This window comes from Dichomitus squalens, assembly GCF_000275845.1.
Source record: "Dichomitus squalens LYAD-421 SS1 unplaced genomic scaffold DICSQscaffold_4, whole genome shotgun sequence".
In the NCBI taxonomy this organism is placed as follows: Eukaryota; Fungi; Basidiomycota; class Agaricomycetes; order Polyporales; family Polyporaceae; genus Dichomitus; species Dichomitus squalens.
This window is the reverse complement of record NW_006766886.1, coordinates 1,646,338-1,667,194: the sequence shown is the minus strand read 5'-3', so window position 1 is coordinate 1,667,194 and position 20,857 is coordinate 1,646,338. Positions and strand designations below refer to the sequence as shown.

The window sequence follows — 20,857 nt, the reverse complement described above, 5'->3', positions numbered from 1 at the left end:
GGTGTCAACTATATTGTGTTGGATTCAGGCTCGATCATCAATATATCATCGGGGATGATACTTCATATTGCCCTACGCGATGAGATGTCCTAACCTGCAGTCCGTCTTCTTATCCCGCTGTTCTCCTCTCCCGTTTCTCACCAAATAAGCCACCTAGCATGCCCCTCCGAGGAGACCGAGAGACTATGCCCGAGTCCCCCGTTTCTACGTTCGAAGATGGCTCGAGTCCGACGGGGAGCGTCTTGAGCGCGCGCACTGGACTGCTGACACTCGAGCCCGACGGCTGAGCTGTCAGACAGACAACCAGGAGATGGTGGGCTGGGCGGAAGAGAACCTTCTTGCTTTCCGACCAGACTTCCGGGTCCCACAGTGCGCCTGTTGCAGTCCTCAAAACGAGCCTGCGGAAACGCATTGCGGTGGAGAACTCATGAGAATGGTTCGGATCCGGTTCCAATACCGCTAGTAAGGAGTGTGTTGAGCGGCCGGACCCATCGTCAGAGACGATGGCTGTGACTTTGAGAAAGGGGGGGTCGGAAGGGGCTGCATGGAACGCTATCCTCAAGGTCTGTTCATTCCTGGACCTGGATAGAAGAAGGATCCAGACCCCTGGGTCGTGTCGGTCAGCGATCTCGACGCTGTATCCCTGATTCTGCAAGGCAGCGCGTGCACGCGGAGCTAGCGACAGGGAGAAGGTGGCGGACCCTGACCAGAATCGCGGCGGATACGACTCCAGGGAGGCAAAGGGATTCCCCGGGAGCGACGGCATGCCGCTGCTAGAATAATGAGGGATGTAGACTGTTTTGACCCGAACTTTCGTAGCAAGGAAGGTGCTCGCCTGCATTGTAAGCAGACCACCCCTCGCTGAGGCGAGTTTGGGGAGGCTGAGTCGTCTAGGACCACCACTGTGCAGCCGTGGCCCTAGGTAGCATAGCTGGATGACGAGCTGTTCTGCTCGCCGGACGTGCTGGCAGGCCAAAACGAGGAAATAGTAGCGGTGTGAGGGTAGACGATCGGCGGGTATCATCAAGAACTGCGCGCGCATGCCGTATGGCATCTGCACGTAGTCGAACGGTGGATAGGAACGGCTCAGCACAGAGCTAGAGGGGGGGAGAGGAGAGATACAGTGGGACGCCCCAAATTCTGAGGGCGAAGACGCGAAGAGGCTCACTCCAGGCTTCCCAGTACGTTCCGGATCCTGTCGCACTACCGACGAAAGGCTGATCGCGTGTGCGAGGAAGGTTATACTACCGTGCCTAACATACGGTAGCACACCGATACTTTCTCCGGACGTCCATGCGAAGAGACTTTGGTCGGGGATACGGCGAAGGATTTCCTCCTGGAGCCTTCTAAAAGCCCCTTGTCCTTCTCCGTGAAGGGTAGGTATCCTGATGTCGAACATTCCCATGAGTGAGTAAGCCCGGTCTTCTATCCGCGAGGTCTCCCGGTTCGCCGCCCAGGACATCCGTCTCGCGACGCTGACCCTGTCTAGAGGGCGTATATGCGTCAAGACCTCGACATCGATCCGGGTACACTCCTCGACAACTTGAGCCAAGCTCGCCTTTGAGCCTAGGAGACGCCAATCGCTGGCCAAGAACTGGACGTTCCGAGGCGCAAGGAGCTCCTGCAGCGTCCATCCGCGCTTGAACCACCTGCTCTCCCGGAAGTGTGAGTCCATTGCCTCAACGCTGTCTCCCGGAGGGACGTCCACGAGAAAGACGTAGCAGACAGCCGATGCGTTGTACCACAGGTACATGGAGTTGATGGCCTCCGACAACTCCGCGCTGCCCGTCTTGTCGATGCAACACGAATCGATCCAGATGAGGTCGTAACCATTGGCACGCGCGATCGCGCACGCTCCCCGCACCTTGTCTGAGAGTCTGGGATCGTTCCAGAAAGCGGGAAGATTCCCGCCTTCACTTTCGCGAGAAGCAGCGGGGAAGGAGCGCTGTGTGATGTCGATAGTCGCGGAAGAGGGCATCGCCGTGGAGGAGACGGCTACCGCGTTTGGAGCAACCCAGAGGCTACCATCGGGCCCATATCGCCTCTGAATCTTCCTCAGCTGCTGGTACGTCTGCTCTCCTTTCGGGTTCCACGTATGAGAGAGGATGGCGTATGGCCGAGCTCTCTGGTAGTCGGGAAACTCGACGAATTGTCCTGTCTTAGTATGAAGCAACCGCCGCATGAGGCACCTCTACCGGAGGGTTCCTGTCACCCGGATTCGGTGTCGTCAGATGACCTGTCAAGGTGGAAGATACAAAGAACATACCGGATGAGCTCCACGTCGTTGGGCGGTCTCTACAATAGAGGCACAAAACCATAAGACGCAGGACTTATCTACATCATCTAGTAAGAATTGCGAAGAAAGAGATAACGGAACTTCCGGAGAAGCCTTCCTGTTCGGATACACTACGAACACCGTGGTTGCAAGCATGAGGACCGATGGTCGATTGAAGGCATCGGATTCATGATCATGGAAGCTGCAGTTGACAAGGATTGGGCCCGCATCGGATTTATACCTGTCTCGACGCGCCAGGGCAGTGTGCGTATTAGCTTTCATCAGCAGATGTAGGCACCTATGATAGAACGATGCTATGTGCATTGAACGGGCTTGACAACGAAGAGGTCCAGCAACCCGCCAGCCCAGATCTGAGCACCCGTTACGCTGTGGGGCGACGCCACCTGGTCGATGCTGGCCGCTGAAACTCTCTGATGCGATCGCTGGTCTTATGCCCACCCTTCGGTCCGTATCCATGTCAGGATGCACAGACCGACGGATGGGGACAGTACCAGTGATTACGACTTCCCAGCCTGGATCTTAAGTCTGCGTGAGCATCAATAGCACATCAAGGCAGACTTGTCACTTACAATGTTTGCTCAAACCCCTTCGTTATTCATCTCTAAGGGCATACGATGGGACCCAGGCACTATGGACAACTAACGTCGCTGGACGACGTAGACATCGTCATCCCATTCACCCTATTTATAACCGCATTTGCATTCCACCATAAATACCGTATTCTTGCCGTAGAGCGTCGAATGAGATGTCAGATAGTGCAACTGTGGATCGACAACGATTGGAGCAAGCTAAATGAGTGACATAGTGTAGATACAGACAAGGCGTGTTGCCAAAGCATGAAACTCCATTCGACGTAGATTCTCGGTGAATGGAGCGATTAAGATGGCTCTTTCGCTCAGCACCACCACAGGACTTCAAGAAGCGCATCGAGACCACACCCTAATGTCAAGCGGAACGCAGACGAAAGGCGCAGCGACGCGTGGTGGCCGCAACGGTGAGGAAACAATTTTCGCTGGGAGGACATATATGAGGAGCGCTCGTCGGAGTTTGGACCGTCGGCATTAGCCGTGAACCTGAGCACCTGACCGCGCGCCTTGGACGCGACCGCGACGGACAGCGTGGGCCGCACCGGCGTCGACGTGCACAGACACATCTGCCGCAGCGTGGCCATCTCATCGACTACAGCCTGTGCATGCGCCTCTGTTCTAGGGCCATCTGTGAAGGAAGTCGTCGACAATCATGTTCCTGGGAGCTCTGTCCGATACATTGATCCGCGTTTGGGAGTATGTCACCTTCTGGTGGTACTATCCACCTGCTCTCTCCAACATGAGGCTCAAGGGGCCTGCAAGAGCAGGGGATGACAATGCTCTCATGGTGAGTAGCTGTAGGCGTATATCTCAGAAAAGCATACGGTGATATTTCCTTTGTGCGCGCAGGTGCAGTTCTTCACTTGGGAGGCCAACAATCCCGAGATGAGCTGGTGGAAGCATTTCGAGACTGAGGTTCCCAATCTTGCTGCAATGGGTGTTACACAAGTGTGGCTACCGCCCCCAAACAAGGCCATGAGAAAGGTATGCTTTGTCACTGAGCGATGGGGGTTTCCTGAATGACGGGCCGGGCGTGCAGCAAGGACAAGGCTATGACGCATATGACTTGGTGCGTCGCGGACATCGAGAGCGAATACGTGGCGCTGACTCGCTTAGTGGGACCTTGGCGAGTTCTATCAAAAAGGGACTATTGCGACTAGATGGGGTACTAAAGAAGAGCTTGTCCGAGCGGTCGCCGCCGCTAACGCCCACGGCATTGACGTCCTCGTGGACGCGGTCCTCAATGTGAGCATTCGGCGAGGTCCCGTATCGAGGCATGCGACTGAACAGTTCAGCACAAACTGGGAGGGGATAGACCAGAGAAATTCATGGCAACTCCCGTCGATCCAAACAACCGTTTAATGGAGATTGGGCCAACTAGAGAGATAGAGGTGGGACTTCCGTGTCATGAGCATGGCCCTCACTCATGTTTGTGCAGGGGTGGACAGCGTTTGACTTCCACGGAAGGGCTGAGAAGGTAGAGGATGTCTGTAAGTTGACAATGCGCCTTTGCTTAACATACCTCCAGTATAGTAGCCTCAAATGGACGTATGAACACTTCACGGGTAGGTCTCCTTTTAGCTACAGCTTCCAGTCACTCTCAACATCGCCCCTAGGACTCGACTGGGACCACAAGACAAGGACTAAGGGCGTGTGGCGAATAAGTAGCGACAAACACAAGGGCTGGTCAGAATGGGTAGACCGCGAAAATGGGAACTACGACTATCTCCTTGGCATAGATGTAAGTTGCGTGATAGCGTGGACGCGATGTCCTGTTGACATTGCGTTCTCCAGATAGACCATAGACATCCCGAAGTACGAAAAGATCTGATGACATGGGGAAGCTGGGTCTTGCAGGTGGGTGTTTTGGGGATACTCCTCGGCTCTGCTATTTTCCGCAGCACTCATACTAACCTCCTTCGGTAGACTACGGGCGGAGCAGGTTTCCGGCTCGACGCCATCAAGCACATGGACAGGCGTTTCTTGCTGAGCTTCGTGCGTCGTATGCGAGCTTTTTCCACCCTCCGAGCTTCTCACTGTACACTGAATGGTAGATCAAACACGTACGCGAGACTCTTGGAAGGCAGGACCTGTTCTCCGTCGCTGAGTATTGGTCGACCGAGTGAGGGTCTTCTGTTCCCACCCGTACAATGACACTGAGATTTCTTTGGAGTCTTGAGGCGATCAAGCCGTATATCAGGGTGTTCGAAGGACTAGTGAGCAACTCCATATTACGAAGGGTCAGCAAACGTGAAGCTAATTAGAGCGATGCAAGGTCACTTTCTTTGATGTACCGTTGCACTACAACTTTCACGAAGCCAGCAAAGTCGGTTCGAAGTACGATTTGAGGAAGATCTTCGACAATTCCATAATGACATTCAGACCAGGTGACGCTGTAACGTTCGTCGACAACCATGAGTGAGTACTCCCGGATTACCCTAATTGATGGACGCTGATTACCTACGTCATCAGCACGGTACATCTGCAAAGCTTCCGCGCACCCATATCATATGAGACTGACTTCGAATCGGTCTGCAGCAAATCGGACAAACGTTGGAAAGCTGGGTGAGTAGCCGCTCTTCTATGGATCTCACCCCCGGAGATCTCCTGACGAGCCCTGCGGCACCGCAGGTCGGTGTCAACTTCAAACTGCAGGCCTACGCTCTAATTCTGCTGTATGGCGAAGGCCATCCGTGAGTCCTCAGCTTCCTTGCTCCCATGAGTCAATCACGAACATTGAACGTCTTTTCTCTGGTGTGCCGATCTTTGTTACCTGGCCACCCTCTGGCGCACCCATCGTGCCTTGATATGACCTTAGCTGTGTGTTTTATGGGGATCTATACCCTAACGAGGAATGCTATGATTCCTCCATCGCGCAAGGGCGGAAACGCCTGATGGAGATCCGGAAGAAGTTTGCGTACGGTGCACGGTCAGACTACTTCGCACACAAGAACTGCATCGGTTTCGTACGCAAGGGCAAGCCCGGATCCGGCTCTGGGCATGGGGGCTGCGCGGTGCTTATAAGCAACGCAGACGTCCCAGAGCAGCATGGAAGGTACGTCGTTCTGGTGTCTCCGCCCATCTGGTTTGCAGCAGGGATAGATGCTCACACGATGATGCGGGAAGCGATGGGACTCCATCGAAGGGCGCTGTTTTGTCACATACAATTCGCATGAACGTCGGCTCGGTACGTTCGACCATTACTATGTCAGTATTGCGCTTTCCCCGATTGAGGTCTAATTGCCGGCACCCATCGCTTGGTTCTTCATCACAGGAGAACGCAGGCGCCAAGTACCGCGAGTACTACTCGCCTAGTAACCCGGAAAAGGTCGTGCAGATCGATGCGGGAGGCTGGGGCGCGTTCAGCTGCCCGCCTGGCGATCTTCAAGTTTGGGTTAGGAGAGACACGCCAACTGACGATGACCAGTAGTAGTGCTATCCGATGCATAGAGGGATCTAGGTACCGGTGGCTTTTAGTGATACATGTATTTTCGTGCGTGGTATGACGGGACAATGGTATGACAAGACCGAGTGTGGAGCTGACATGACTAGCAAAATACTCCAGCACTCGGTATAAGGGACAAACGTGGCAGCTGGTGGAGGGTGGGAGGCAAGATGAAGGAGCAGCGTTCATATCGCTTCGTAAATCCGACTGTGAGAGTGCGTCGAACGCTCCTCATCGTATCTGCTCATACTCGTCGACGCCGAACTTCGATCGCTCACGCGTTTCGGGGCATTCTCGCGGAGCGCGACATCCGCAACGATGCTCTTCTCCTGCTCCACCCAGATTCCTGGTCCGCGCGCAGCGAAGTTGCGTGACATCGTCGCGGCCTCTCCGCCTTGCTGCATGAGCACCTGAGGCTGCTGCTCGCCGTCGAAGAGTGCGGCGGTCTCCTCGAGTGTCCGGCCCTTCGTCTCAACGACATAGCAGACGACGAAGACGAGCTCGATTATGAGCCAGCCGCAGTAGACGAGGTACTACATTGGAGTCAGCACAGGGTAGAGGCCAGCCGGCAAGGCGACTCACATATTTCCACCCAAGGGCGTCAAGGGCCCACGGGTTGACGAACTGGTTGAACGCGAGCGTCAGGGATACGGCGAGGTTCTGGTTCAGGCAATGGGTGAGCATCGACTGCGAGACGTGAAGCCTAGGACGTTACTCACCATTACGGCGAACCCCTTAGCACGAATGCTAAACGGTAGAATCTCCAGTGTATACGCGATGAGCATAGGCGTGTAAGCGATATCATAGAAGAAGTAGAAGATGAAGATGAACGGGATGGTAGCTACACATTGTCGAGTGAGCACTCAGGGGTATATGGTAGTCGAAATTGGCAGCACACCTTTGGCTGCCGCTTTATTGTCCATAGTGTTGAAAAGAGCGGTGGTTAATGTCCATGCACCGAAACCTGTGAGCCATGTCATTTACCCGTCTCCAAATGTTACCACGAGACGCTCACGAACCGATAAGCATGCCAACGTTGGAGATGATAAAGAGCGTTCTGCGGCCGAGTTTGTCGACTAGCAATGCACCTGACATCGCCGCTATCAGGTTCCAAACTTGGAGTCCTCCGTTGATTGCTGCTTTAGTCCCCGCATCCTTGATGCCGACACCCTCGAAGACTAGATTTATGTAATAGGAAACGAGACCGTTTCCGCTGAGTTCAATGTGTGTGAATCTTCAGCATATGTTATACAGCCGAAATCACGGACCTCCATTGCGAGAAGACCGCCAGTGCGATGATGATGAGCATACGTTTCCTGTTCCCAACAGTTGAGAACAGAGTGATGAATGATGTGCTCTTCGAAGTTTCCTTCTCAAGCTTAAGAGCGTGTCGGATTTGCGCCATCTCGAACATGATGAGCGGATCCTGCTCGTCATGCGTGAGCGAGTGGTACCGTGCGAGTATACGAGCGGCCTTGGATTCCTATATTCAGTGTAAGTTAGAGGGACGCCGCGATGTCCGAGAGAGCGCTTCTCAGAAGCACGTACCCGGCCCTTGGCCACAAGGAATCTAGGCGATTCTGGGACGGCCCTGCGTCGGGCATGTCAGCGGGACTCCGTTCATGTCCGCATCGAAGCAAGCGTACCATATAAATGACACTTGGAGCAGAGGCCCGAGCGCTTGAACGAGCGTAGGTATTCTCCAGGACCAAACTGAGTGGCCTGCGCCTTGGTACGCGCCGAAGCACGTCCATGCCGCTTAAGGTTCGGAAGCACATCACGGTCAGCTGACTGGCAGCAAGCCGCCATGAAGAAAGCGGGGTTACGTACAGATGATGCTACCGATATACCACGAAGCGTTGTACATTGAGGTGAGCTTACCGCGCTGAATCCGCAGTCAGCATGATCGTGGAGACGGAGCGTATGGCGTCCCGCACCTGTGTTGGGTAGGCCAACTCGGTGATCAGTAGGGGAGCCGCACCAAGCACAAAGGTGAGTCCGAAACCAACTGTGCAGAGTCGTTAAGGAGGTGAAGCGGGACGGAGGAGCGACGGATGACGCACTGAGACCTCGTGCTCCGATGAACATGCCGATTGTCCTTGCTGCGCTCTGAAGAGCCACACCGGCGAGCATTATGACCGCACCGACAAAGAGCGTAGGCTTCCGGCCTAGATGGTCTGCCGAAAGCGGGGTGAACGGGAGACCCTGATGTAGCACAACATACACATGTCAGTGCGGGAATAGCGCAGCGAGATGTATGTTTGAATACCGCTATAGAGCCGATAACCTGGGCAGCGGAAATAAGACCTGTTTGGAGATGTTTGAATGAACTAGGTAGGTCTAGACGAGCGTGACATTACATACCCAGGGTCCTCCCATTAGGATGGTCGAAGTAGTCCTGCCACGCCGGTAGAATCTGCAATCCTACAGCCCCGAATCAGAGTGGGAGGTTTCATGAGCGCCGCTGCATGGATGCGTACCGTTCACCAAGGAAGAGTCAAGACCGTTGATAGAAGCGGTAAAGAGGGGTAGGAGCAGAAGCAAGTTGAGGACACGTATGCCTTGCCATGTCATCTCGCGTTGAGCATATGTCGCGCCGATCTGCATCGACACTCACTGGGATTCCTCCACCATGCGCCTCGGTGGATGAAGTCGATGACAGTCCATTCTGGAGGAGAGGTCATCCTCACGGAGAGGGCGATGTGCGTCGCTCAGAGCCTCGGGAAACGGGTGCGGATACTTGAGGGGGGAAAGGGGACCATCGTGTGCGCACGAGGCAGAGCGAACCCGACTATATACTTACGTGAATGCTTCCTTGGTGAGTTTCACGAGTGCGCCGGAGTGCATCCCAAACCTCTCTTTCCGGGCTAAACCTGCAAAGCATCTGGGGTATATCTGGGGTATTGCGGGGTAGTTGCCAGGAACACAGTCAGAGGCCAGCTTCTTTGGGCGGCCTGACCATCCGCGGGCAAAGGGCTGGTCGGGACGCGGAAAAAGGCCGGACGAGTCGTGGACGCCACAGCGCATCTGATGGGAAGCGGATGTGTGAAGTCAGTCCGGCTGAGGCAAGAGTGACGAATCCCGGTTGGCCTCGGGTAAATTTCCCGAACAAACACCCTGACCAGCCGAGGCTCACGAGCGCGATGAACTTGGGTTGCAACTGGAGGATGGCGAACGCTAACCGTACCCACATCAAGCGTGTTTGCTCAATGCTTGGACATATGTTCAACCAGAATGCAGCGAGTCGGATGGCATATATGTGGCGCTATTTGATGTAAGATACCCATGCAGCAGCTAGCGTCACTGTGTCCCACCCTCTGAAGCTTTCTGGCCTGTTTGCAACCGAAGAACAGGCTCGTTCATGAGAGCCCGAGAGAAGCGGAAGCGGCCAGAGGACCCGCGCAATAGCAAAAGAGATGGTGGCGACCACCTGCGCTGATGGGCAAGAGCTCCTGTATGTCTTCCTGGACAGTGAAGTCGAACGAGCACAGTCTGTTACCATACCTTCCCTAGACCCTCCTGGGGCCCTGCCATATTCCTTGACGAATGTAGGGCGGTGACTTCACCGTATGCAGGGCTTGAGTATCGCGTATACTTCAATCGCAGAAACACTGACGCCTACTATGAAGGTTTCCGGCACGAGTCCACAGGATGAAGCTTCACTATTTTTCTCGGAAGCTTCAGATCCGCTAAAGCTGATGAAGCTGCTGCCTAACGAGTCAATTATGAAGGAGACTCACGGAGACTGGCGAAGCTCTTGGCTTCCGCTCTTCGAGCGCATGATAGACCATATGACGCATAAAGTTCGAAAGAAAGAATGCAAGAAAACCTCCGCAGCGTGCGGCTTGTCATGGGAGGTGAGGCGCGGGATACGCCGGTGCGCATCGCATGTGATCCGTCAGATGCGTTGCCGGGACAGACCGGTGGCGGCCTCCCACCACCGAAGGAGGCATTCTCACACTTCACAGCGGCGAACTAGAAAGCATTCTGTATATAGCGGTGGCTGTCTGCGTAAAACGACGGCTCGTTGGTGGATCAACAGAGCCCCTTGTCCAAATTCCTAAGAACGAAATGTCCTGATTAGTATGTATGCTGGGAGGCAAGTCGGACCGACGATCGATAGCGATAGCGAACATGTAGCCAGAAGATACAGCAGTACTTACTGCAACAGGCGACAAGCTTTCTGGTAGAATCAAACTCTACGTGTCAAGCAGGTTCGGGTTTTCCCTTTAGGTAGTTTTGTGTCTAATGCTATGCTACTTTTTCTTGTTGAATCGGAGTCTTGGATGAGAATAGGCGATTGTAAAAGAGAGAAGTTGTACCAAGTGCGAAAACTGGGGCTGAAATACGGGAAGAGCGTACTACTACACACTAGTATATATGACAACGGCGTCGGTTTCGGGGTATGTATTCTGGAAGCGTATTTTCAGAGGGTGGGGAAATCATACACAGCTCTTAGTAATCAAGCTCAGGATCATCGTCATCGTGTCGTAGGCAAATTCTGGTCAAGAGACCGTGGTGGTCGCTCGCCCATTGACCACGTTTTGTTTTGAGGCCCCTCCCAATAACCTTCACGGGCTTCACAATGAAGTCGGGGGAGGGGGTGTAGAATATGCGATCCAGTCTCCCAGGGGGGAACCGCGAGGGGGGCTGGAATCCCCAAGTCAATGACTCGGGTCCATCGCTACCTGCATCACGCAATCCAGCGGCGATGTGTATGCGTTGGTCCGCAGGACCGATCATATTCATATCGCCTCCCACGACACCAGCGAACACTCCTGGTGCCCGCAGCATATCTGCGATCGCCTGCAGCTGCAGCGGGCGAGCGCGCTCCCCCATCGGGAGCGACTCCAGGTGGGTGTTCGCGATACGGATGACATGGTTCGGACCGTTCGGCCAATCGCTGGGCGGATACAGCGACACGTCAACGAGCAGAGCTGCGCGGCCCATCGTCGTGTGGCTGAACTGCAGCATCTGCGCATTCGCAATCCAGGCCGGGCGCGAGACGAGTGTGGCGAGGCCGTAGCTCGCCTGCCAGCGCCGCGTGGTGGGTGGGGTGACGGCGAAGTACTTCCGCACCCAGCTGTTCTCGAGGATCTTCGCGAAGCTCGCCTCGTCGAGTTCCTGCAGCAGGATCACCGTCGCCTGCGGCTCGTCCGTGAGGACGGCCTTGCGGAGGTGGTCGAGGATGCAGGCGACGCGGCCTGCGGTGTCTGGCGCCATGAAGTCGACGTTCCAGGAGACGATGTCGATGTGGAGAGCGGAGAGGGAGTGTTTGTGGTATTTTGTGGTCCAGCGAGACTCTTCCGGAGACCACCCCTTGACACGGAGATTCCGGACGGTGTCATACTGCATGTCGTAGGTGTCTTCGTTCTCGTCAGAGTCAGAGCGGGAGGAGTCTACTGGCGATAACTCGTTCAGGGGGGACAGAGGGGGATTTGCGTCGTGCGAAGGGCTGGCCGGGGAACTCGCTACGGATGGTGCTCCGGGCTATATACAATGCGCGTCAGTGAGAAGTAGTCGAGACGCGACGGTGGCACTCGAGGTACGTTATCATTCCCATACGGAGTGGTCTGGTCTGTGTGTTCCGGAACTTGGTCAGAACTGACCACCTTGACCGCGTCTGCGCCCTCAATCGGACTGGCAGTGGCAGTTTGCTTGTCGAAGATGGCGCCGAAAGAATCTAAGGGGGGAGGCGAATCAGTACGGACTAGGGACGTTTTGGCAGGAGACCATCCGATAAAGTTCAGACCTGGTGAATTCTGACTCGCCATGTGCAATCTTCGTGCCCGTGAGCGGACGGACGGTGCGGAAGGAGCAAGCTTATGGATGGCACCCACAAACGCCTTGAGGTGGAAGCCCATCAACCCTGGGACCCAAATCAGATTCGAGTGACGAGGGTTAGATGTGCGGCCTCTTCTTAGCCGCTGGTGGGTGGTGTTTTCAGGGCACGTGTCAGCAGCGTGCACCGATAGAACGTCGCCGCAGAACTTGGGTGGTTCAGCGCGGTGCGGTGTCGAAAGTTGCGGTTTTGTGTCAAAGATAGCGATTTGAGATCAAGAGCAATTGCTGGCAGCATGAGACTCTATAACAGGCGTGGCGAGATTGTCTAGGTGCGCCCACGAGTCCTATTTATTCACTGCAAGTGTGAAATCAACCGTGAGGTATCGACGGCTGTCTGGTGTAGCGTTCTTTCGAGCGAAATCTATGCTTGCAGGTTGACCAGGCCGCGGAACTCGGGCAAGACGTCTATGTCCAATGGAAGCAATGATGGAGACCATCAGGGACTTGGAGCGCGACTTCGCCCAGGCAGTTACAACACAGAGAGCGAGCAGTAGATCCACAGTTACAGAGCTTGCTCCCTTCTCAGAACTGATAATAGACCTGAAGTGAAAGCACAAGCGGCCTTTCATGCCACGTAGGTATTGAAATATCGGGACTCGGAAGTCGAGCAGGTTGAATGCACTCGTCCGCGATCGGGGCGCTCTAACATGGCAGATCGTCAGAGTCACGTGCGGCCGCTCACGGAAGCGAGAGTAGGTCGCATCTTTTCCGTCTTCTCCGGCCCCGCGAGATTTTGTCAGATCGAGGATCACAAAGCCGCAGAGTACGTTTACTCAGCTGTTTCGCACCTCCTCCGCGTCCGTTCTCGCGTTATAAAGCTCCAAGAGACGTCACTGCGAGTACAACACATCTGCTTTCGTCTTTGCATCCTCTTGATCGCCTAGAATGTCTGCTGAACGCGCCGAAGACCATCACTTCCAGGAGAGAGAGGATGACCCGGAGGGAGAGGACTTCATCGACCCGAACGATGTGCTCATCGAGCTCGCGGAGGATGGGGACCACCCCATGGACGACGACGAAGATGGACAGGGTCCGGGACCCGAGGACGAAATTGTCTGGGAGGACAACTCGATACAACACTTTCCCAATCATAAAGGCTCTGTCTTTGCGGTCTCCACACATCCTACCGCACCACTTGTCGCATCGGGTGGAGAAGACGATCTCGGATATATCTGGGATATCGTAACGGGGGACGAGCTTGTGAAGCTCACCGGTCATACGGACAGTGTAACCTCGACCGCGTTCAGCTCGGATGGTGAACTTATCGCGACGGGTGGTATGGACGGCAAAGTGCGGATATGGAGGAGAGTAGGCAAGGAGGATTGGAACAAATGGGAGTTCCTTACAGAGCTGACGGGTCCTGACGAAGTAATGGTAAGTCCGACATCCATTGTTTGACATTAGAAACAATTGCGCCGGAAGTCTACCTATCGCACTTATTGCACGCGAATATCTATGCCAAATGCAATCGCCTGCTCCTGATATTCACATTGGGATGTTCGTATACAACCATCGGTTAGGACAATAATATGTGAGGATGGTCGATTGATCCTGGGTCTCTTTCAGTGGCTTCGATGGCACCCTAAGGGTACCGTCCTGCTCGCTGGCTCAAATGATACGACAGTATGGCTATGGCAACGTAAGTCATTATTGTCACATATGCTCCAGTCATCTGCTCACTGATGTTCCTAGTGCCCTCCGGAAACACGATGCAAGTCTTTGCAGGGCACATGGGCCCAGTAACCTGTGGCGACTTCACCCCAGACGGAAAGCGTATCATTACTGCCGACGCAGAAGGCACTCTCATCTTCTGGGACCCCCGCTCCCCAGTCCCGGTCTTCAAGCTCACACCAGAAGACCAACGGTTCGCGCTGGACGGCATCACTTCCCTCGCTGTCAACCCTGCGTCGACTCTCGCGGTCGTCGGCGGTACATCCGGCGGCGTCCGTGTGGTCAGCTTGAGCAAGGGCGAGGTCGTCGGCGCTCTCGCGGGCCACCAGGAGGGCGAAAGCGTAGAAGCGGTCGAGTTCGTCGAGCTGGCACCGCCTGTGCCCTTGTCGGGGACGGCGGCTCCAGCGGCTGGCGGCGTTGTAGTCACCGGGGCTACCGACGGGAAAGCATGCATATGGGACTTGGGTACGATGCGGTTGCGCGCGACGCTTGAGCACGAGGTGGGTTGGATCTGTATACAGTATCCCTGACGAACCGTTCTGACTTGACCGGTGGTCAAAACAGGATGCCGTCACGTCGCTACACCGCCTCACGACTCCTGGAAAGGGACACCTCATCGTCTCGGCTTCGACGGACAAGGTCTTGCGAACGTGGGATGCGCGTACGGGGACACTCGTGCGTGAACACAAAGGACACAGCGGTGGCGTGCTAGCCGCTGCCCTCGGTATGGCGGGCGCCGTCGTCGTCAGCGCTGGAGACGAGGGTGTTTGCTTGGTATTCCCGACCGAGTAAGATCTGAAGGCGGACAAGGAAACAAAAAGCAGCTGGTCGCAATGTATCGCTATGAAGCACTTCGTGTCGGAGAGCAGAGATTGTCCCATAAGATATTCCTTGATATCCTTATTATCTCATGTTGTAATTGCTTTCCTGAGTGAAGTCAATCCGGAAGTTCTCCTGACATGAAATAACCTCACACCCGCACTCTCGACTCAATCGGTGCATCCGAGTTCCATGAATTACGGGACTTGCCACATGGGGAACGACACAATTACAGTATCACACGACGGGCATTGGCCAATGCCCCGGACCCAAATCGGGACAAAGAAATGGACCGAGAATGTACGCCTTTCCCGATCCTGGTCCCAAAGCCTAGCTCCGGACCCCAGCTGGCCGGCGCTAAGCCCCGAAAAGGGATATTAGTGCTGACAAACTATATGACATCAGCGTGTTTGCTCCTTTTTTGGATGGTCGGGAGCGCCGATATCCTGTTTCTGGTATCAGAGCGCGGGCTGGCTCGGGTCCGGAACTAGGCTTTGGGACGTGACCGTGACAGGAGTACATTTCCAAGCCTGTCTCCGGTCCTGTTTGGGACCGCGGCATTGGCCAATGCCCGTCGTGTCAGAAAATCAAGTTGGCGCTCGTTGTCTGCCTCTTGCCACGGACCGCTACCGCAGCACCAATACGAACTGAGAGCAAGGCCGCAGGCAGCTTCTCAATATATCCATGGCTTGCTGCAGCTTCTTCCTGAGATCTACATACGCTGAATGAGCGAGTGGCTCGCAGGTCACGGAAGGGACAAACGCCGCTTTGTTGTTTCTCCTTGCTCCCGCAGCGGCAATCGCCTACCGTAGCAACTTCATATAAGACAATCCGCTTCTAAGACTCTGTTCGACAGCATCCTCATCCTCCTTGTCTTCCCCTTCCATAGCTTGCGATTAATATGAACATCCAATTAGAAGACATTCCTTGCCGGGCTACGAAATGGGAAGTCAAGGAGGCTTTCAGTGGCATTCTCCACAACCACCCAGACTTCTACGACCCGCGTGCCAATGGCGGACGTCCAATGTATGTGAAGTCTCCTATGAAGCTGCCGCTGCTGACTACCATGCGCACTATTGTAGCAATTTCGAAATCACGCTTGAGCGAAGCCACAACGGTCTTCCCAGCAACGGGAAGGGCACACTTACGCTCCCGGACAGCACCATCGGTCACAAATTTTTCAGATGGGCAATGCAACGCGGGAACAGGGTCGAAGTACATGGTAGGAAGCTGTGGATCTCGAGAAGTAAGGAGAGAATCAAGCTGGGTCTCGTCGAGGCGCTCAACAAGACCCCATATGTGGATCCAAAGGAGGAGGCGGAGCGTGAGGAGAAGCTGGCGCGTATTCACTCCCTGCGGGTCATTCTCGAGGCCGTCCAATTCGGCATCTACTTCCACCGTCCTGGAGATCCGAGCACGGCACATCGGTACTTTTCTAAGGAGTTTGAGGTTCGTAGGGACGATACGATCTCCGGTGAGTTGCTGTATGACTACGACCACAAGCTCTTGAGAATCGAGGTACGAGTGGCCAGCTTGGATGCAGAGCTCAATTTTGAGGGCTTACTCTCTGATTTGAGCCAGATGGGCAATGCTGTCACCGAGGAGCTGGTCGAGCACGTGGTCATTGATCTGCCGAATATCAAAAAGAGTGCTTATGGCTCTGAGTCCAAGGGCAACTATTGTGAGCTATCCTTTTCGTCGAACGAATGTGTGGCTTGCCGCAGGTTCTCACGTGTGGACAGATGTTTGCTTCGAGTTGTGGCAGCCTCCCCGCTTTGAACGACAACCGCGGCATCGAGCATATACGGGCGACAACCGCAAGGATAACAGGCATTTCCGCGAACGGCTGCCCCATCTCGGAGGGGATCACGAGTCCATCTCGCCCTTTGCGTTCCAGATCCGGCTCCTCCTAAACGACCCACAGGCGCGTTACGCCGTCAAGTCGCTTTGCGAAGAGGCAGGCATCCGAACGCCGTCAAAAGTCAATATCAATTCTGTGTCGTGTGGCTACTTCAGTCCGGAAAAACTCCAGATCACCCATCAGTGGATTAACAGCTACGATTGGCCCATCCGCTTCCAACTCGAAGCTCTCCTGCGCAGCGGATTCGCGCATACTGATGATATCCTGGGTCTATGCGAGCCCGTCTCCACTCTGATACGTACTGACGGTACCGACTTCGTCGCGGACTTCCTGCGCCGATTCATGGATAAGCTTCGCTCGAAGAGCAACGGCGAAACAGTCGAGCAGTGCTTCAGGAAGGCGCTGGGCGATGAACGGCGGGACGTACATGCTTCTATTGTAGATCCCGACGACTCGCCTCGTACAAGGGGCTCGGTCCAGTGTGCGCACGCGATCATAACTCCAACTCGTGTCCTGCTCGAGGGACCATATGACACTCAGAGCAACCGCGTTATTCGCAAGTACTATGCTTACCGCGACTACTTCCTGCGCGTTGAGTTCCGAGAGGAGAACAGAATGTCCTTTCGCTGGCCCATCGAGGTGCGTTCGACGAGTGGCTGCGGTTTGACTGTATTGGCTCACGCAAAGCAAGGTAAACGGCCGTTCCCTCATCCAGCAGCGCTTTGGGAAATTCCTGAAGCAAGGTCTCGAGATCGCCGGTCGTACGTTCCGCTTCCTGGGTTACTCGACATCCGGTCTTCGCGAACATACAGTCTGGTTCATGGCCGACTTCAACCACCCTGAGGAGGGTCCGGTGACTCCTGAGAAGATTCGTAACGATCTCGGTGACTTCACCTTTAAGAAATCGATTAGACAGCCGTCCAAGTATGCAGCGAGAATTGCTCAGGCCTTCAGTGGCACGGATCCCTCTTACAAGATCACCATCGGACAATGGGAAGAGGGTGTGCCTGATTTGGGAACAGATCCGTATGAGTTTACGGACGGACAAGGGACCATCTCGGTGGAACTGCGTGATCGCATTTGGGACGTCCTCTGCGAGGCCTCGCCCGACAAGAGGAAGTTGATCTTGAAGCCTTCCGCAGTATGTACTTCTCCCAGCGGTGCCTTCTCTGGAGACATTGGGGCTGACGCTCTCGCATAGTTCCAGATCCGCTTCTTAGGTGAGCACAGGGTTGTTTCCGGAGAACATCGTAATGCTCAATCGTTGTAGGTTGCAAAGGAATCGTCGTCGTCGACGAGCAGCTCGAAGGCATCAAGCTGCGTCTCCGCGACTCTATGAAGAAGTTCCACGTAGAGCACATGCGCGAGGCTGAGATTGAGATCGCGAAAGCTTTCATCAAGCCTGGCCCTGCCAGACTGTGTCGGTTGGTACTACTTCTTCCACTTGATAGTATGGTGATTATCCTGATGACGTTCGTCCAGCCCGCTGATCGCCGTCCTCGAAGACCGCGGCATCCACAAGCAACATTTGTTGGCCCTTCAGGAGAAGGCGAAGAAGAAGGTGGTCGAAGCGCGAGACACCATCGAGCAAACGGCTGGGCTCCTCCGCGACCATGACCTCGGCAACGTCTACGGCCTTCGCTACATCCTCGAGCATCTAAGGAAAGCTGGCGTGGACACTGGCAAAAAGAAACCTCGGGCAAGGCATATCATGGACAACGAGTTCATTGCTCGCCTCATCGACTACGCGCAGACGCACATCCTGTCCGAGATCAAGCACGATGCACGTATCCCGATCGAAGAAGCACATCAGCTCGTGGGTTGTGCGGACGAGGGACCAGCGTACATCGCGGCGGGTCACGACCCCGAGAAGGTAATCTGCCTGAAGGAGGGCGAGATTTTCGGTATGTCCAAGCGTCACGGTATCAAATCTACGACTCACTTCAGATCCTAGCTTGTGTCCAGCAGCCGGACAGTGATGAGCCGATATATATCCAGGGTGAGTGTACACAGCGGATTACTGGAAGTCTTGTTCACACTGCTCATGCAGGGCTCGTGTCCATTTCGCGCTCACCTCACATTCACCCCGGAGATGGTGAGGATTGCGTGAATCATCCCTAGGTTGCAAGGGCTACTGATAAGGCCTCCCTCAGTACAAAGAGTCAGGGCCATAGGCAAGCCTCCCGATGACCCGGACAAGGTGTGCTTCTTCCGCAACCTCAGAAACGTCGTCGTGATGCCGTCTGTCGGTGAGTGTACATCGTTGGTCCAAGGCTAGTACACTCTGATCAACATCTTGACAGGGGATCGGTCGCTCGCATCTATGCTGGCCGGAGGAGACGTCGACGGGTGGGTGTTCGATGATCGCTTGGAGGCTTCCTGCTAAATGTTTCTCTGGTTCTCAGCGACGAGTTTCTCGTTATCAAAGACATGACGCTTCTGCCCACCACACTCGTGGAGCCCGCGTCCTATGTGGGTGTCAAGCCCGAGCCGCTGGATCGCGACAGCACCGTAGACGACATTTGCGATTTTTTCATGGAATACATGCAGTCCGACGTTGTGGTATGTCGGCGAATCGCGCTGTTACTCACGGTATTCATGACGACTTTGACAGGGTCTTGTGGCAGACCTGCACCTGGTCATCGCAGGTGTGTCTTCTCCGGCTCTTGGGTGATGTAACCTGCAGGCTGAACGCCTCTTATGGCGCGTTATCAGACCAGTCAAAGGTGAGATCTGAACAATCATCAATGTGTATAGGTGCCCTTTAATGCAGTACGCAGTATGGCACTTTCGACGAGGACTGCATGAGACTCGCGCAACTGTGTAGCCAGGCCGTCGACTATCCCAAGAACGGAGTGCCCGTCAACGTCGAAAACATGCCTCGCAAGTTGATTCGCGCCAAGCCAGACTGGAAGAAGGTACTTCGAATTAAATATATTGTTACCATAACGACTGCGGACTCAGTATATGATACTCACCAGCCGGAGGACACCGACTATCGCCCCGCGGACTACTACGAGTCGACGCGAGCGCTGGGCGAGCTCTTCAGGAACATCGTAGTGAAGCGCATCGACCCCCCCTCGTCGTCGTTCCCCAACGGAACGCCGCTCACGCCGATCAACGAGCCGCCCCTGTCCGACGCCATCTCGACCGCGCTCAAGCCCGCGATCCTCCGCCAGCTCCGGCGCTCGCACAACTCGGACGCGGACGTGGCCGCGCAGGAGCCGCTCTTCCGGCACTACGCGCGCGAGCTGGGGTACATCTGCCTGACGCACGCGCCGTCGGAGAACACGGACGTGCGCCTGTGCGAGGAGGAGGTGGCGCTCGGGGCGATCCTCGCGAAGTGCTCGCAGCGGCGGTGGAAGAAGGACAGGACGCACCGGATGCGCGAACACGCGGCGCAGCTCGTGCGCGACGTCAAGCACCGGCGGCGCGGGCTTGGGGCGCCGCTGCGCGAGAAGGACGGGGAGAAGGCGGAGGAGGAGGAGCTGCGCGCGGCGCTGGGCAAGGGGTGGGCTGCGTGGGACTTCGGGATGCGGAACAGGAACCAGTTCGGGGCGAAGAGCTTCGCGTTGATCGGGTTGGGCGTCGTCTGTGAGATGCTCGAGAAGCTTGAGCAGGACGGCTCCGGGGCGGTGACGGCTGGAGAGTGGTGAGCAAGCCAGGCCTTTTTGCGCGGTCGGGAGTCTTTTCGCTGTCGTCCTATAAGTTACTGTATACGTGTATGGCGTAATATTGTACAAGATAGCGAGTGTAAGCTTTCAATGTTCATGATGGTGTTCCTACACATCTATCGAGTTGGAATCAGACCATTGACATGCTGAACTACCGGCCGCATTCATGGCATTAGCGGTTCGGTGACGAGACCTGTAGCGTCTACATAGTTGGCCGAGAGAACGTTACCAATTGATCATATTAATGCAAGGTACCTGTCTGGAACGGCGTGTCGAAGTCGAAGTCACCGGTGCTATCTTCGTTCTGACATCGAGAACGTTCGGAGCGCTACAAAGCCGCAGAAAGTCGTGAGTGTTATGATGTTATAAATAGGTCTGCATGAGCAAAACGCGTCTGACATCCGGCTGCACAAGCATGCTGCAGCAGGCAGGGTTGCGATGACGTCTGCTATGCGTAAGTAAATGACCAGGCGGCACTATCACGACTCTGCGAGGTGGCCTTATATAAGATATCGAATGTCCTGGCAGATTGGTTGTGCCCGCAGGAAGGGCCCTAACGTTGTTCCGAGTCGGTCCACGGTTACATCCGTTCCTTCAGCCCCGCGTTTAGCCTTACGGCGGACTTGGTACTTAGCAAGTGCACGCACCTCTCGTCAACTG

The 20,857-nt window shown here is 55.1% G+C and overlaps 6 protein-coding genes across 6 annotated transcripts; 3 read left to right on the top strand and 3 right to left on the bottom strand.

Annotated features, from left to right (window-relative positions):
- Positions 1–1,291: 1,291 nt before the first annotated feature.
- On the bottom strand, positions 1,292–1,978 carry DICSQDRAFT_52252 (uncharacterized protein; the record flags this gene model as incomplete). Its single annotated transcript, XM_007362709.1, has 1 exon — positions 1,292–1,978. A coding segment is annotated over one exon (687 nt), but the record flags the coding sequence as incomplete, so codon positions are not given.
- Positions 1,979–3,535: 1,557 nt separating this feature from the next.
- On the top strand, positions 3,536–6,313 carry DICSQDRAFT_53090 (alpha amylase; the record flags this gene model as incomplete). The annotated part of the gene is made up of 19 exons (XM_007362708.1): positions 3,536–3,670; positions 3,733–3,867; positions 3,923–3,952; positions 4,000–4,128; positions 4,179–4,274; positions 4,322–4,360; positions 4,412–4,448; positions 4,500–4,624; positions 4,678–4,740; positions 4,810–4,878; positions 4,938–5,005; positions 5,057–5,099; positions 5,159–5,301; positions 5,356–5,359; positions 5,422–5,448; positions 5,515–5,576; positions 5,702–5,942; positions 6,029–6,070; positions 6,158–6,313. The coding sequence occupies 19 exons, from the start codon at positions 3,536–3,538 to the stop codon at positions 6,311–6,313; spliced, it is 1,644 nt and encodes a 547-aa protein (XP_007362770.1).
- Positions 6,314–6,352: 39 nt separating this feature from the next.
- DICSQDRAFT_100506 (general substrate transporter) lies at positions 6,353–9,855 on the bottom strand. The gene is made up of 15 exons (XM_007362707.1): positions 8,946–9,855; positions 8,809–8,889; positions 8,693–8,752; positions 8,598–8,635; positions 8,392–8,533; positions 8,266–8,336; positions 8,159–8,213; positions 7,975–8,086; positions 7,877–7,919; positions 7,597–7,811; positions 7,348–7,541; positions 7,227–7,292; positions 7,048–7,169; positions 6,911–6,988; positions 6,353–6,861 (listed from the first exon to the last, which is right to left on the bottom strand). Exons 1-15 carry the CDS (start codon positions 9,010–9,012, stop codon positions 6,514–6,516), a joined length of 1,692 nt encoding a protein of 563 aa, XP_007362769.1. The 5' UTR covers positions 9,013–9,855; the 3' UTR covers positions 6,353–6,513.
- A 928-nt stretch (positions 9,856–10,783) lies between these two features.
- Positions 10,784–12,225, bottom strand: DICSQDRAFT_153137 (uncharacterized protein; the record flags this gene model as incomplete). The annotated part of the gene is made up of 3 exons (XM_007362706.1): positions 12,081–12,225; positions 11,878–12,011; positions 10,784–11,818 (listed from the first exon to the last, which is right to left on the bottom strand). Exons 1-3 carry the CDS (start codon positions 12,190–12,192, stop codon positions 10,784–10,786), a joined length of 1,281 nt encoding a protein of 426 aa, XP_007362768.1. The 5' UTR covers positions 12,193–12,225.
- A 673-nt stretch (positions 12,226–12,898) lies between these two features.
- Positions 12,899–14,796, top strand: DICSQDRAFT_100502 (ribosome biogenesis protein Sqt1). The gene is made up of 4 exons (XM_007362705.1): positions 12,899–13,546; positions 13,739–13,811; positions 13,865–14,343; positions 14,408–14,796. The coding sequence occupies exons 1-4, from the start codon at positions 13,058–13,060 to the stop codon at positions 14,633–14,635; spliced, it is 1,269 nt and encodes a 422-aa protein (XP_007362767.1). The 5' UTR covers positions 12,899–13,057; the 3' UTR covers positions 14,636–14,796.
- A 767-nt stretch (positions 14,797–15,563) lies between these two features.
- Positions 15,564–20,401, top strand: DICSQDRAFT_80852 (RdRP-domain-containing protein; the record flags this gene model as incomplete). The annotated part of the gene is made up of 17 exons (XM_007362704.1): positions 15,564–15,688; positions 15,745–16,180; positions 16,244–16,343; positions 16,405–17,162; positions 17,215–17,664; positions 17,725–17,743; positions 17,794–17,947; positions 18,006–18,427; positions 18,478–18,522; positions 18,574–18,618; positions 18,677–18,772; positions 18,827–18,872; positions 18,929–19,085; positions 19,138–19,171; positions 19,239–19,249; positions 19,304–19,441; positions 19,505–20,401. The coding sequence occupies 17 exons, from the start codon at positions 15,564–15,566 to the stop codon at positions 20,177–20,179; spliced, it is 3,711 nt and encodes a 1,236-aa protein (XP_007362766.1). The 3' UTR covers positions 20,180–20,401.
- Positions 20,402–20,857: the final 456 nt, after the last annotated feature.

What these genes read in the sequence shown, in the direction of transcription:
- DICSQDRAFT_100502 (XM_007362705.1), top strand. Translation starts at nt 13,058, where the DNA reads ATGTCTGCTGAACGCGCCGAAGACCATCACTTCCAGGAGAGAGAGGAT. An exon ending in GACAGTATGGCTATGGCAAC is followed by an intron (nt 13,812 to 13,864) that starts GTAAGTCATTAT and finishes TGATGTTCCTAG; the next exon opens with TGCCCTCCGGAAACACGATG. An exon ending in GCGCGACGCTTGAGCACGAG is followed by an intron (nt 14,344 to 14,407) that starts GTGGGTTGGATC and finishes TGGTCAAAACAG; the next exon opens with GATGCCGTCACGTCGCTACA.
- DICSQDRAFT_100506 (XM_007362707.1), bottom strand. Translation starts at nt 9,012, where the DNA reads ATGACCTCTCCTCCAGAATGGACTGTCATCGACTTCATCCACCGAGGC. An exon ending in GTATATCGGTAGCATCATCT is followed by an intron (nt 8,087 to 8,158) that starts GTACGTAACCCC and finishes CCGAACCTTAAG; the next exon opens with CGGCATGGACGTGCTTCGGC. An exon ending in GCGGTCTTCTCGCAATGGAG is followed by an intron (nt 7,542 to 7,596) that starts GTCCGTGATTTC and finishes CATTGAACTCAG; the next exon opens with CGGAAACGGTCTCGTTTCCT.